Genomic DNA, 12,808 nt, shown 5'->3' with positions numbered 1-12,808 from the left:
TGCCTCAGAACTTCAGTGCAGCCAAACTTGAGTTCGATTAGGGAGAAATCAAAGCACAGATTCTCAGCGAGGAATAATTCATCTTCATTGAGATGCGTTTGCTTTCCCAAAACTTGTGTGATAGTGAATAAAGGGGAGATTCTTCTTTTGCACAAGAATCCTCCCATATCCTCAGGCTTAGCGTGAAGATACACAAAAGAGAATAACAGCCTGCAATGAATTCCCTTCTGTGTAGAGTCCCCTCTGCAGCATCAGTCCTGAAAATACACTGGTTAATTATTACCACACATAACCAAGGGATAAAAAGTTTGCAGAAAAGCCTCCTATAAAACAAAACACACTTTAATAAAGAATAGAACTGAGTTTTGAAATGTGGATATTGTGTTTGTCTCTTTCCTTTAAAGGAGTAGATTTATGGACCTGCTGAATTCCTCGCCCTCCACCTCTGACAACTATTAATTACCTACACCTGGATTAGCAATACCTGATCTGCTATAATTAATAACCATAAACCTTTGGGACTTTTAAGTAGCCAGTCACATTTGTTTCTGTGGACACTGATGGACAACCACCTTTAAGGACCGGAACAAGTCAGGCATGTCTAACAAATGGTCAAACACTCCTGTTTTTCCTTGTTTCCTAGCTGCTTTTTTTTCTTCTTCACAGAAAGCCATGTGATGTGTGCAGGACTGTAGTGCCTCTTTTTTCACACACTTAAGGTCTAAGTCTTAATGACCACTTAAGCTAATGTTGTCCAGTAGGCTGCATTTATGGTTTTGAACCTGCAAGTGGTGCTGCAAGCCACTGAACATGTACAAACTATGTTTCTATTCTGCTTCTCCTTCAGCAATCATAGGACAGTGTCTGCAAAACAGAGTAGTACGACAATTAACACAATGGACGGGACAGAATGAGGCCTTCTGTGTATTCAATTATACTCCCCTCCAGCACACCGACACCCATACACCCACACATACCTTATTATTCCCTTCAACTGTTTAACCGCCATCCGCTTAAATTAAAGCCCTTCATCTCCTGTCATTTTATGTTTCCCCATCAAAGAAAAAAACAGCTGAAGAAACCTAAAAAAATAACAATTGTAGATGGAATTAAATGTTTTGTCTTTTTGTGAGCAGAAAAATCACTCCGTTACTACAACTGCAAGCTTTGTGAGTTTTTTTTCTTTGTTTTTGCACTCTTATTCTAAAATCTCCCATAAGTCTCCACCTAAGTTAAGCTCAGATGATTATGAAGGCCATAGCAATAGCAAATGAATCACATCCTTTTCACAGAGACCCGCCATGCTCAAATTCTTTTCATGGAAGCAACCATGCAGCAATCAGGGTAGAAATCTTTTATATTCAGATAAAGCCTATCATTCAGAAAAAGTTTGTATTGATTTGCAGTAATTGTTCCCTCTCAGGGGACAGCTGAACTCAAGCTAAGCTCCCTATACCACTGCAAAGCTGCCAGGTGCACTCACTATGGGTTTTAGATTTTTCCTTGAATTTGTCACAAGTCTGCATTGAATCATAGCATTAGTTGATGCAAGACATGAATATCAGCTAATCTAATTGCCAACCCACATCTGATACCCTTCTGTCCTTTCAGATTGTCAAATGTCATTTTAAATGAACTACATGCTCTATCTGACTTAATCAGCGCCGTATCCTACCCACAGAACAGACTGACGTGAGAAAAATGGAAAGATGAGTCTTCTTTTCAATGTTATGTTAAAGATAAAACTGATGATTACAACTTGAGTGTGCTTGTCATGACAACTAAAGATGGAGGCTGTAGGTATTCTCCTCCTTTCACTGCTCACACATTACCTGCTGCTCCAGGTGTCTTAATTAATAGAGAGTGAAATGCAGGTCAACTGATATTGACCTATCACAGATGTATTGCTGTTGGCATCTATGAACTCCAGTGTGTACTAATAGTAAAAAATGCATACATTAGGGTAGAAATGGTGTAATCCCATGACATTCATTCAGCACAAGGGCTCAAATGCCATTACAATTTTTCTGCCTGACTTCTGCAGGTCAAAGTAGCATCACAAATGAGCAAATGATGGTGATTAAATGGAGAAGTGTCTTCATGCTCTGCTGTTTAGTTGTTTGTAAAATCTGTTTCTGGAAAGTTGCAACATAACTTCAATACACTGCATTCATAAAAGCAAAGAATATCAGCCAACATAACAATCATCCCTCAAAATTTACACTGTCCTAAAGAATTCAGTGCAGGGCAGCTTTATTTTGTCATTTACATGTACAGACAAAATAAACTGGACACTGACATACATTTTTAACATAACCAGCAGGAAAAGTGTAATTTTAAATACTGCAGAGCGTCTTTTTTTCCCTTCTGTTTTTTAAAAAAAAAATGTGACTCATAATTTGTCTTAAAGGTAGGTGTTTGTCTCTTTGTTTTAGAGCAGATCCACCTGAGCTTTCAGGGGAAAAAAACAAGACTTTTGATGATAAAGTGGATGCTATTAACAGATGAACACCTGGAAAAAATGGAAATTCAAAATTGACATGTAAGTAGCATTAAGTATTCTATCAGTTGAACACATATGCAGACAAAACACTGCTGAATGTGTGTGTGTTTGTGTCTGTCTGTCTGTCCCTGTTTTCTACACATTCATTTGCTGCCAGCAGCCTTAGTGGCAATTATGAATGACCTGGCTTAATGTAGTGAGGAGATCAGTACACCACGGTAAAAATCATCACACCCTCCCCCACACACGTTTAGAAGCATCTGTGACAGACTTAACAAAGGACCATAGAGCTGAGCATGAAAGCTTGATCATGAACACACTGAGCCAAATCCTACATGTCCATTTAAATCTTAATGTCGGCCATACTCTGTTCCTGTAGGTTTGTCTTTGTGCAGATGAGTCTGGTTCCTATTTTCACCCATTAGGAGCAGCTCTGACTTGATGGTAGGTGACTGATGCTGCTAAAAGAGCCTGGGGCCATGTTCTTGTAAGCATTATAATGTGTGTTTCGTCATGGCAGCACTCACATGAATACTGCAGGCAGAAGGTGGGAACGCAGCAGAATGTGCTGTTGAAAACTGTTGTCATTGCATAAAGCGGGAAGGCACTGGTGGCCCTGTGACCTCAATACAGTGCAAAAACAAACAACCATATACTGAAATTTAGCTGTTTGCACAGAAAAGGGTGGGACTGCATTACTCAACTAATGGGATTTCCAGGGAACACTGAAATCTTGAGAACAAAATATAACAAATCAACCACTTTTAGCACTGTAAATTCCATCCACTATATTGTGAACTACAAAACCCTCATGTGACATACCAAAATCTAGTCTCTAGAACCTGTATGTCCCATACATATAATCCATAAAAGCTTAAAAGCTTCTCAATGCAGCTTGCAGTTGTTGTATTTGTAGCATAGTTTTTGTATATACTTGCTGCATGTTTGTAGCGCATATCTGTACTTAACTGTGTCTATAAGTTGCTGCCGTGTAGAAATACAAATAAATCCTGGCAATCTTCAAAAGATACTCGCAAGATATTGATATTCTACTGTAGAGTGCAACCTTTTGTGAAGCTTTACGATATTGAATTAGGGGATCAAGAGTTCTTTACACAATTCATATCCATTGACATTTTGTGGGCTCACGGGTTGCACATTTGTGCCCCAGTGGAGAAAGCAATCGATGGCCTCAGCATTTCTCTGTGGACCAACGCTATTGTGCAGGACAGGAGCGTGTTTGCCACACAAGGCAGCATCCTGTCCCCGTGCAGCCAATGGAAGAGCTGTTGCACAAAACTCTGTAGATGCACACAACGGGAAAAGGTGGTCAAGATGCTGCTTACTCATCTATTCTTCTCACGTTTGGACCAAGAAGGCAGACAGACAACACAGGGAGGGTGGGAGCCTCCTTCACAGCTAAAACCCCCAGATGTCATGGAGGGGGCAACGCATCATTGCCATGGAAACCAACCCTCAGTAATATTTGATTTTGATCAGCAGCAAGGCTTTGATGAGATCCCACTCGCCTGCTTTCTGCTCTCCAGGTGACAGGATTTTCAAAGTTGGGAAGCAACCTGGAACAGATTGTAGTCATTCAGCTCTTGTAGGGACTAGAATTAGATTCAGCTCTGGTGATAATTGAACTGGGGAAAAGATGACTCCATTGTGATGTTTTCTCCTTTCCTTTCCATATGGAGTGCTTCTCAATCAACAGTTGTACGCATTAACTTGGGCACCCCTGTACAAACTGCATATTTAGTTGATTTTTTTTAAGCAAAGTAAACCACAAAACCAGACAACAAAACTAAACATTGGGTAGGACAAGCTTTCTGGAACCAGTGAAAAAATACATGGTTTCTGCAGCACATTTTGTAATGAATGAATGTGAAAGAGGCAAGATGTTATTTTGTTTATTTTTTCTGTATTTACTCCCTGTTTTGCAATCAATAAAAAGATTTTCTCACACCCCAAGGTATTTGAAGTGAGTGAACCATGGCCATAATTAAAAAGATTTTGTGTTCAGTGCTCTATATTAATCATCTGTGAAAGGCTTAAAGATATTCACTTCACTTCATCACTCTTCAGTGATAGCCCTCTTATAACGCTTCAGCCTGTTCTTTAAAATAGTTGGTGAATTTGGTGCTGTGCTTTAGGTCATTGTCCTGTTGAATGAGTTAACTTTTGATGAGTTTTATTTTCTTAAGGTGGGAAAATTTTGCTTATTTCCTGTTCCATATTTTTATTCATCAGCTCTGGTATTTGAGTAGCTTTCTATATGACAGCTACTGAAATATGAGTATGCTGTTTTCATTACGTGAGACTTTGTCCACATTTACTATGAGTAGCACCAGTGTAATAGTATGCGATGACTAATTGATATTTGCATATATCTTTAGATAGAAATATATATTTCCTGAAATTAAGTGGAAGTGCAATGGATCTTTTATAGTGACCTTCAAAGAACCCAAGGGACCTTAACACTAAAATTCAAAGGCCAAAAGACCCAGTGAATAAGTGACATTTCAACTGTTTTTGTAAATGCATGAAGCAGGACATTGTAGATCTTAGATGGGAGCCTGTTTCAGTGAGTGCTGCCAGTCTGTCCCTAAAAGACTGCAGTCTGCTGTGGGGGATGAAAAGTAAGTCCTTGTGCATGGAACACTGTCACGGTTTGGCATGGCAAACCGTGGGGGGTGTGGGGAAGGAGGACCCAGGCGCGGTGCTCTATGTACAAGCAGTGCGTTTATTTACAGTGAAAACTGTACACACAACAATACATCCCCGTGTGCTCCCGACTTCCACTCCGTGTCTTCTCCCAGTGTTTGTGCTCATGTGTCCGCTCCCTCGTGCCAGTGCACTCTGTGTCTGCTGCCCTCTCGTCCAGCAATCCTTCCTGGGAAAATAGAGGCAGTAGTTAGTACTCTCAGTTCACTTGGTAAGCTCACACTCACAAACAGACCAACTGGAGAACTGACGGGAAGTCTCACGAAATGATCCCGCGTCGGTGGGAGCTCCAAGACTCTCTTAAGTAGCTCCCCCGACGAGGCCTGATCAGGAGCAGGTGTGTGGCTTCGGGTGTGGCCAGTCCACCAGCAGGGCCACACCCACCCGGCCTGAAGTGGAAACACACACATCCGCAAACAGGAAGAAGAGAGACAGCAACACCAAATATACATATAATACAACCAGTCCATAACTGCTCAGGGATCCTGGGTTGCTCAGACCCAGAACCCTGACAGTACCCCCCCTCTAAGGGTCGGCACTCGACGACCCCAAAACAAAAACAAAACCACAGCCCAACCAACCCAGGGCGGGTGGCGGGGGGTCCAGGACGGAGGGCCCCAAAACCTCTCCGCCAAATAGCCACCACAAAGCAACAAAAGAAAAACACAGTTCAGTCCAATCCCCCGGTCCAGTGGCAGCAAACATAGTTCTGGCGGCCGACCCGCAGGACGGCAAAACAAGCGGGACCTGCTGTGGGTTAGGCAGTGGCGGCAAAACAGTTCAGGTGGCCTACCTCTAACCCCTTGATGGAAACGCAGCAGCTCCGGCGGCCTGCCACGGGTCCGGTGGCGGCGGCGAAACGGTTCTGGTGGCCTGCCACGGATCTGGCGGCGGCGGCGCTGCAACTCCGGCGGGCGGCCACGGGTCCGGCGGTGGCGTTGCTGCTGCGGCAGGCGGATATGCGTCCGGCAGCCGCTGCGAAACGGTCCCGGCAGGCGGCCACGGGTCCGGTGACGACAGCGTGGCAGCAGCGACGGGCTTCCACGGGTCCGGTGGCAGCGGCGTGGCAGCTGCGGTGGGCGGCCACGGGTCCGGTGGCGGCGGCGTGGCAGCTGCGGTGGGCGGCCACGGGTCCGGTGGCGGCGGCGTGGCTCCGACGAGCAACCGCGAGGTGTGGCACCTGATCTACGACGTGCTGGTTGCGGTCGTGCGGGTCGCGGACGTGCTGACCCCTCCGGCTCTCCAAGGTCTTGCGTGGGCAGCACGGGTTCCTCCTGCCCGCTGAGCTCCTCAGGCTTGCTGAGCTCCAGCTCAGGCTGCGGCGCGGGTTGCTCCGGCTCGTCCCACTCCCTCCGCTCACTGAGCTCCAGCTCGGCCCCCTCCGGCTTGCCGCGCTCCTCAGCTAGCGGCGCTGGCACCACCGGCTCGCTGAGCTGCTCCTCCGGCGGCTTGCCCCGGGTCCGGTGGCGCTGCTCCGGTGAGCAACAGCGAGATGTGGTACATGGCCGGTGGCGCGCTGGTCGCTGACGTGGACGCGCTGGATGTGGACGGCGTGGAGGGCGCGCTAGACGTGGAGGTCCCTCCGGCAGCGGCGCTGGCTCCACCGGCTCGCTGAGCTCCTCCGGCAGCGGCGCTGGCTCCACCGGCTCGCTGAGCTCCACCGGCTGCGGCGTCGTAGCAGGTGGCACTGTTACAGATGGTGAAGAGCTGAGTGGTGTGGAGATCGCTGAACGAGGAGACGCTAGCTGCACTGTTGGCTGGCTTACAGCAGCGTCGGCGGTGTCACCATCCACTAAAAACAAAGAAGCAAATGGGGTGAGAAATGAAAAAGTGTCCTTATTACTCACCACAGCCGGCTCTTGAGATGTCCGGGAAGTCGGCTGCGGTGAGGAACGCCGGCGGCGCGCACGTCGTTTCCGGGTAGACGTCGGGGCCGGCGTGTCAGGCTGTGCATCCACCAGCTGACCGGGCTGGCGAGCAGCCTGAGTAGGAGAGTGAAGGTGGAGAGTTGAGAGCAGGAAGTCCAGGACTACTGAATTGAGGGAGTCCACCAGCCAGGGGAATTTGAACAGCGTCTCTTGCAGCCGCCTCTCCACGGCGTGACGCAAACCTTCCGCGGGCTTCTCCCCCCACAACTCGCATAGGCGGTAAACCTTGTCCATCACCTCCCTCCTGAGCCTCTCCTCAGAGACCGCTGGGTCCATGCCTGGCGGGATCATTCTGTCACGGTTTGGCATGGCAAACCGTGGGGGGTGTGGGGAAGGAGGACCCAGGCGCGGTGCTCTATGTACAAGCAGTGCGTTTATTTACAGTGAAAACTGTACACACAACAATACATCCCCGTGTGCTCCCGACTTCCACTCCGTGTCTTCTCCCAGTGTTTGTGCTCATGTGTCCGCTCCCTCGTGCCAGTGCACTCTGTGTCTGCTGCCCTCTCGTCCAGCAATCCTTCCTGGGAAAATAGAGGCAGTAGTTAGTACTCTCAGTTCACTTGGTAAGCTCACACTCACAAACAGACCAACTGGAGAACTGACGGGAAGTCTCACGAAATGATCCCGCGTCGGTGGGAGCTCCAAGACTCTCTTAAGTAGCTCCCCCGACGAGGCCTGATCAGGAGCAGGTGTGTGGCTTCGGGTGTGGCCAGTCCACCAGCAGGGCCACACCCACCCGGCCTGAAGTGGAAACACACACATCCGCAAACAGGAAGAAGAGAGACAGCAACACCAAATATACATATAATACAACCAGTCCATAACTGCTCAGGGATCCTGGGTTGCTCAGACCCAGAACCCTGACAAACACAGAGTCTGGGAGGTATAGAGAAGGAAAGGGCCCAATAAGTACTAGGACCAAGCTCATGTGGAGATTTGTAAGTAAAGAGGAGGATTTCATAGGAGATACAGAATTTAACTGGGAGCGATTGAGCGTATATAAGGTTGGGAAGTGAGAACTTTAGCAACTTAGTTTTCAACCTACTATAGCTTTTCTGGACCTCTGGAAAGCAGACCACACAGGACACCATTGTTGTAGTCAAGGCAGAAGATGTTAAAGACCTGAATGATGGTTTGACCTGCAGAACATTAGAGAGTTATGGCTGAAGGTGGTAAAAGTCAGATTTATAGATGAGAATGATGTGTGACAAGGAGAAGGTAGAGTCCAAAATCATACCCAAGCTGCAGACCTCCGAAGATAGTGAGATAGAGCAGCCATTGACCATTGATATTGAACATTCTTTGGAGAGGCGAGAATGTCTGAGAAGCGAGAATGTGTTCTCATCAGAATCCCAGTATGAATGCTCTCTGTGCACAACATGAACCTGGTTTATCCAGGTGTTGTTTTGCAGGCTTCAGGAACTTTGTGATGAGCTTTCAGGTAGGTTTCCTACACTGAAGACTCTCTTAAAACCTGCTTTGTGGATCAGCTTTCACAGTTCCATTTAATTCTGATATTTCAGAGAGTGAAAACTGGAAACTGGAAGGTCACTTGGATAAATTTATAGCCATTTCCTACTTTGTAGGCATGAACCTCACTTCAATATAAGTTCTTCTGCCAGTTTCTTAGAGGACATTATGGTTGTTGTAGATTACTAAAAGGTCTGAACATTCAGAGAATTGATTTAAGTCTGAAGTGGTGTGAGCTTACAATGCCTAATAACAATTCTTGACGTACCTTAGGAGGACTAAACAGAAAATTAAAGCTCATTGAATGTCTCATTAGCACAATGTTGCCCACATTTTGTCACATGGCACAATTAGGTGAGGCAACTTTTGCATACAACTACACAGATTTATCCCAGGCAACTCTCAATGCTAAAATACCAGCTCACAATATGCAACTTATACCCAGTGCACAGTGAAATACTGTGCAATCACCGCTCAAATGTGGTGCCGAATTACATCATTACCAATAGGCAGAGCTGCAGAAAACAACACACCTGAGTCATGAACAACATAAAGATTACTGTATCTAATACTGTGCACAAGCCCTACTGCCTGCAATATGAACCTTTGTGTCTAGACGCCCATTACCCGCCTGCACCTAAAACAGTGGAATCAATACCATTGCAGGGAGTCATAATGGCCCAATTACTGTTTGTAGGTTTGTCAATGCCACGTCTCTGAGGACGCCTGCAAAAGGCCACACAAGCACGCAGTGTGCAGAGTAATGCCATAAATTTATAATGGTGCGAACATGTTTGTGTGTTGGATTTTAGTTTTTGAACTGCAGCACTGTGACATTTAGAAGAAAAACGTAAGCAAGCTGCTGTGTTAAGGCCTATGCTCATGTTGTGGCACTGGGCTCGAAAAGACAACAAAAACTACTCCTGGTGCACTTGAATGTAAGCTAAGATAATATGTCAAATATAGCTGGAGAATAACATTGCTGACCTCTTCTCCACTTGATTCTATATTAAAGGTTTTTCAGACTAATAAGGTATTTTATTTCAAATTAAAAAGGCAAAAGCAAAACCTTAAGATTTTAGAGTAAACACTTTTTGTTATTGGCTGAACAGACAGACTGTCTCGTAGCATTGCACTTTAAGATCTAGATGCAACTGTGCAAATATGTGCTTTTTAATGTTTGACAACATGTATCTTTTTATCCTGTAAGTAGCCCTTTCGTGTGTTTTTACAGAAGGTATCTTTAGGAATAGAAATGGACTTTTAGTTTACCGACAAAGTTATCACTGCAAAAGAATAATAATTTGAATTCTTAGTTTGAGTGGCCGATATCATTTTCACCTTTCTGAGTTCACCTTGTGAGTGTCCTCATTGCAAAATGTGCTCCTACACATCTACTGTACAGGTCTCCATATATGAGTATACCAAAGCCTAGTCTGAAGGTGAGTTTGTCACATCTTTATGTATTTGTGACTCTAATATGCCTCTGCCCCACTAATGAAGTTCTCTTTCCACATCTTTATCTTTATTTTATTTATTTATTTTTCCCCATGGTATGTGATCCTATTGTGTTTTTTTTTATTTGATGAAAGTGTGCAATCAATTTCATCACAGCTCTCGTGGTCCATGATGAGATTTTTTTTTAGCTTTTTTTTGTCTTCACCATTAAAAATAGCCCAGCTGTCCATTTTCTTTTTTTTTTTTCTTCTTCTTCTTTTTTTTCAACAGTTTTCATTAAAAGAATTAATACTGTTTACTTACTTATCTGTATTTAAGGGACAGGAAGGTAAAAATCTAACATAAGCCTCCTATCCCCCTGTATGCTGGCCTCTCTCTGGAGGTCTGTGGTTGGGGAATTATAGGCAGGCTGTAAGAGGCATCTTTTTGGGACCATTAGTCAAAGACAGGGACACTATCAAGGCTTTGATTATAGTGGTATGGAATATTCCCCCAGGATCCACTCTTCTTTGTGCCATTCATCAATTACCACCACTGCAGCAGCAACATAGTCGCTATTGTTCATGTGCATTTTAACACAGCAATACAGACACACACACGCACACACATGCACACGAGTGGATGTATACACATTATGCAGAGCATGCGCAAGCACTCTCAGACATCCATGCCCATTATCACATACAAGCACTGAGGCATGTGCATGCACACACATGCAGATGGCAGGTGAAATGGTATGTGTGTACCCACCTGGTGTCTTCACACAAATACAAAACTGTTCCAGAGGGTAAGCGTGCTGGAGTTTTCTGTTTATGATTACCAGATCCTGGTACTGTTCAATACCATGGCAACACTACTGAACCAAAATAGTTAATCAATAACTAGGTGGCTAAGTAAACACTGAAAAGATATTCATGGATTGCAGAAGATGACTCCTAATGATGCTGGTAATTTTTAGCTAATCAGGTTGAGGCGCCATGGTGGCATGGGGAGGCTTGTATCAGTCAGCATGGGTCTGCTGCCAACAGTAATGACTGCGGCTTATTAAAAAAGCCTCACTTCTGCTAATTTCAGTCAATTAAACTTTGGACCATATGCCGGTATGTTATACTGCATCACTTTTAATAGAGTTGAATAAGTAATGATATACTGATAAAGGATGCAACAACTAAGGAGATATGTGTTTGTGTTGCTGCCATATGGTTCATAAATGCAACATGCTAACAAGCTTAACTTTACAAGCTTAACTAACTTTACACTCGTGTCAAAAAACAGCAACATGTGCAGTCTGCAAAGCAATGACATAACAGCAAATGTGTCTTTTATATACAGTCTATTGTACAAAAAAGCATATACTGACCATAGCAAACAGCTGTAAATGAAGATGTATGCAACTGTAACCATGCATATACCAAACTATTGTAAAACTGTGCCAAACAAACAACCTTGATTAAATTTCAGTTTTCCAAATTTGGACCAGCTTTTCTGACAGGAACTTTTCGATCAAACAGTAAGTGAATCTAACCAGACCCTTTCCTTGTAAGTGCAGCATGCACATTTCAACCTCATGTCCTGCACTGTGTGAAACCTCATATTTGATGTGCATTATACCAATATTTAATAGATGGATTCATTTGCAACAGCAAATATAAAAGAAGGAATGGTAAGAGACTTTTCTGCGGTGAAATTTAAAAAAAAAAACAGTCAAAGAATCAGAAACGCATTTACATTATTACCATATTTGTGTTTTTGTATAACCCAACAGTCTACAGCACAGCAGGCCAATCTCTCTCATTTGTGTTTGGTACACATGATATCACATGCTCATCCACCACTGGACACCTAAACAAGGATACTCACCTGTACAGTAAATGACTTGGTATAAACATAACAGATACAGTGTGTGATGCAGACCTAGACTTTTCAGAAAAATAAATCTGACCCCCAACCCCCAACCCATACCCACAAGGTAGAAAAGGCAGCTTCACAGTTCATTTGTCAGTTTACAGATCACTAGCTGCTCTAAAAGACCCAAAAGGCCTCAAACCCCAGACCTGGCACAGCAGGACACAGCACATGACTGCCTGTAGGTAGTGGAAATGTGTATGCTGAAAGATACATTCCCTAATATCATTGTGTGTTAAGTGTGTGCTTGTGTTAAAGACGCAGGCTATTCAAATAATGTGGTCTTATATCTATTGGACACTATACTCAGAAACATATTTTTCCTAGAAGTCACAATTGGTGCTACATTTAACATTTTAGGGTATTTCTTTCAAACATCAACTTCTATATCAGTGTAGCTGTTATGGTGTGTGTGTGCGCGTGTGTGTGTGTGTGTGTATTTTATTGGGAACTGTGCAAAAATAATGCTAATAAAGTCTGGGCAATTAACTGATGAACCAGTTCATGGCCAGGTGAGGCCAAATTTCCCTGATAATCAATGACAAACTAATCTGATTAAAGATCTGGAGTGGATTATGTGTCCCTTGGTTTGGACCCAGTGTCTTGTGTTTTGTGGGGCTTTGATTTATTTATGGATTTATGTGATTATTACTTTAGTTCATCTTTACCTTGTCAAGGTGTTTAGCATTTTTCCCATGTGCCTTCTAGTTTAGTTATATATAGTTCTTAGTTCCATCTTTAATTTAGTCAGTTCCCTTTTATGTACATGGCCCTGTATTTAGTTAGTCTTGTCTTTTTGTCTATTCCCTGTCAG

The 12,808-nt window shown here is 44.1% G+C and overlaps 1 protein-coding gene across 1 annotated transcript; it reads right to left on the bottom strand.

The window, feature by feature from the left end:
* Positions 1-5,724: 5,724 nt before the first annotated feature.
* Positions 5,725-7,467, bottom strand: LOC148102236 (uncharacterized). Its single transcript, XM_087842713.1, has 2 exons — positions 6,882-7,467; positions 5,725-6,767 (listed from the first exon to the last, which is right to left on the bottom strand). The coding sequence occupies exons 1-2, from the start codon at positions 7,465-7,467 to the stop codon at positions 5,725-5,727; spliced, it is 1,629 nt and encodes a 542-aa protein (XP_087698839.1).
* Between the last annotated feature and the right edge of the window lie 5,341 nt (positions 7,468-12,808).

This window comes from Neolamprologus brichardi, chromosome 7 (genome assembly GCF_056152115.1).
Source record: "Neolamprologus brichardi isolate AB-2024 chromosome 7, ASM5615211v1, whole genome shotgun sequence".
Classification (NCBI taxonomy): Eukaryota; Metazoa; Chordata; class Actinopteri; order Cichliformes; family Cichlidae; genus Neolamprologus; species Neolamprologus brichardi.
This window is presented reverse-complemented; position numbering and strand designations above follow the sequence as displayed.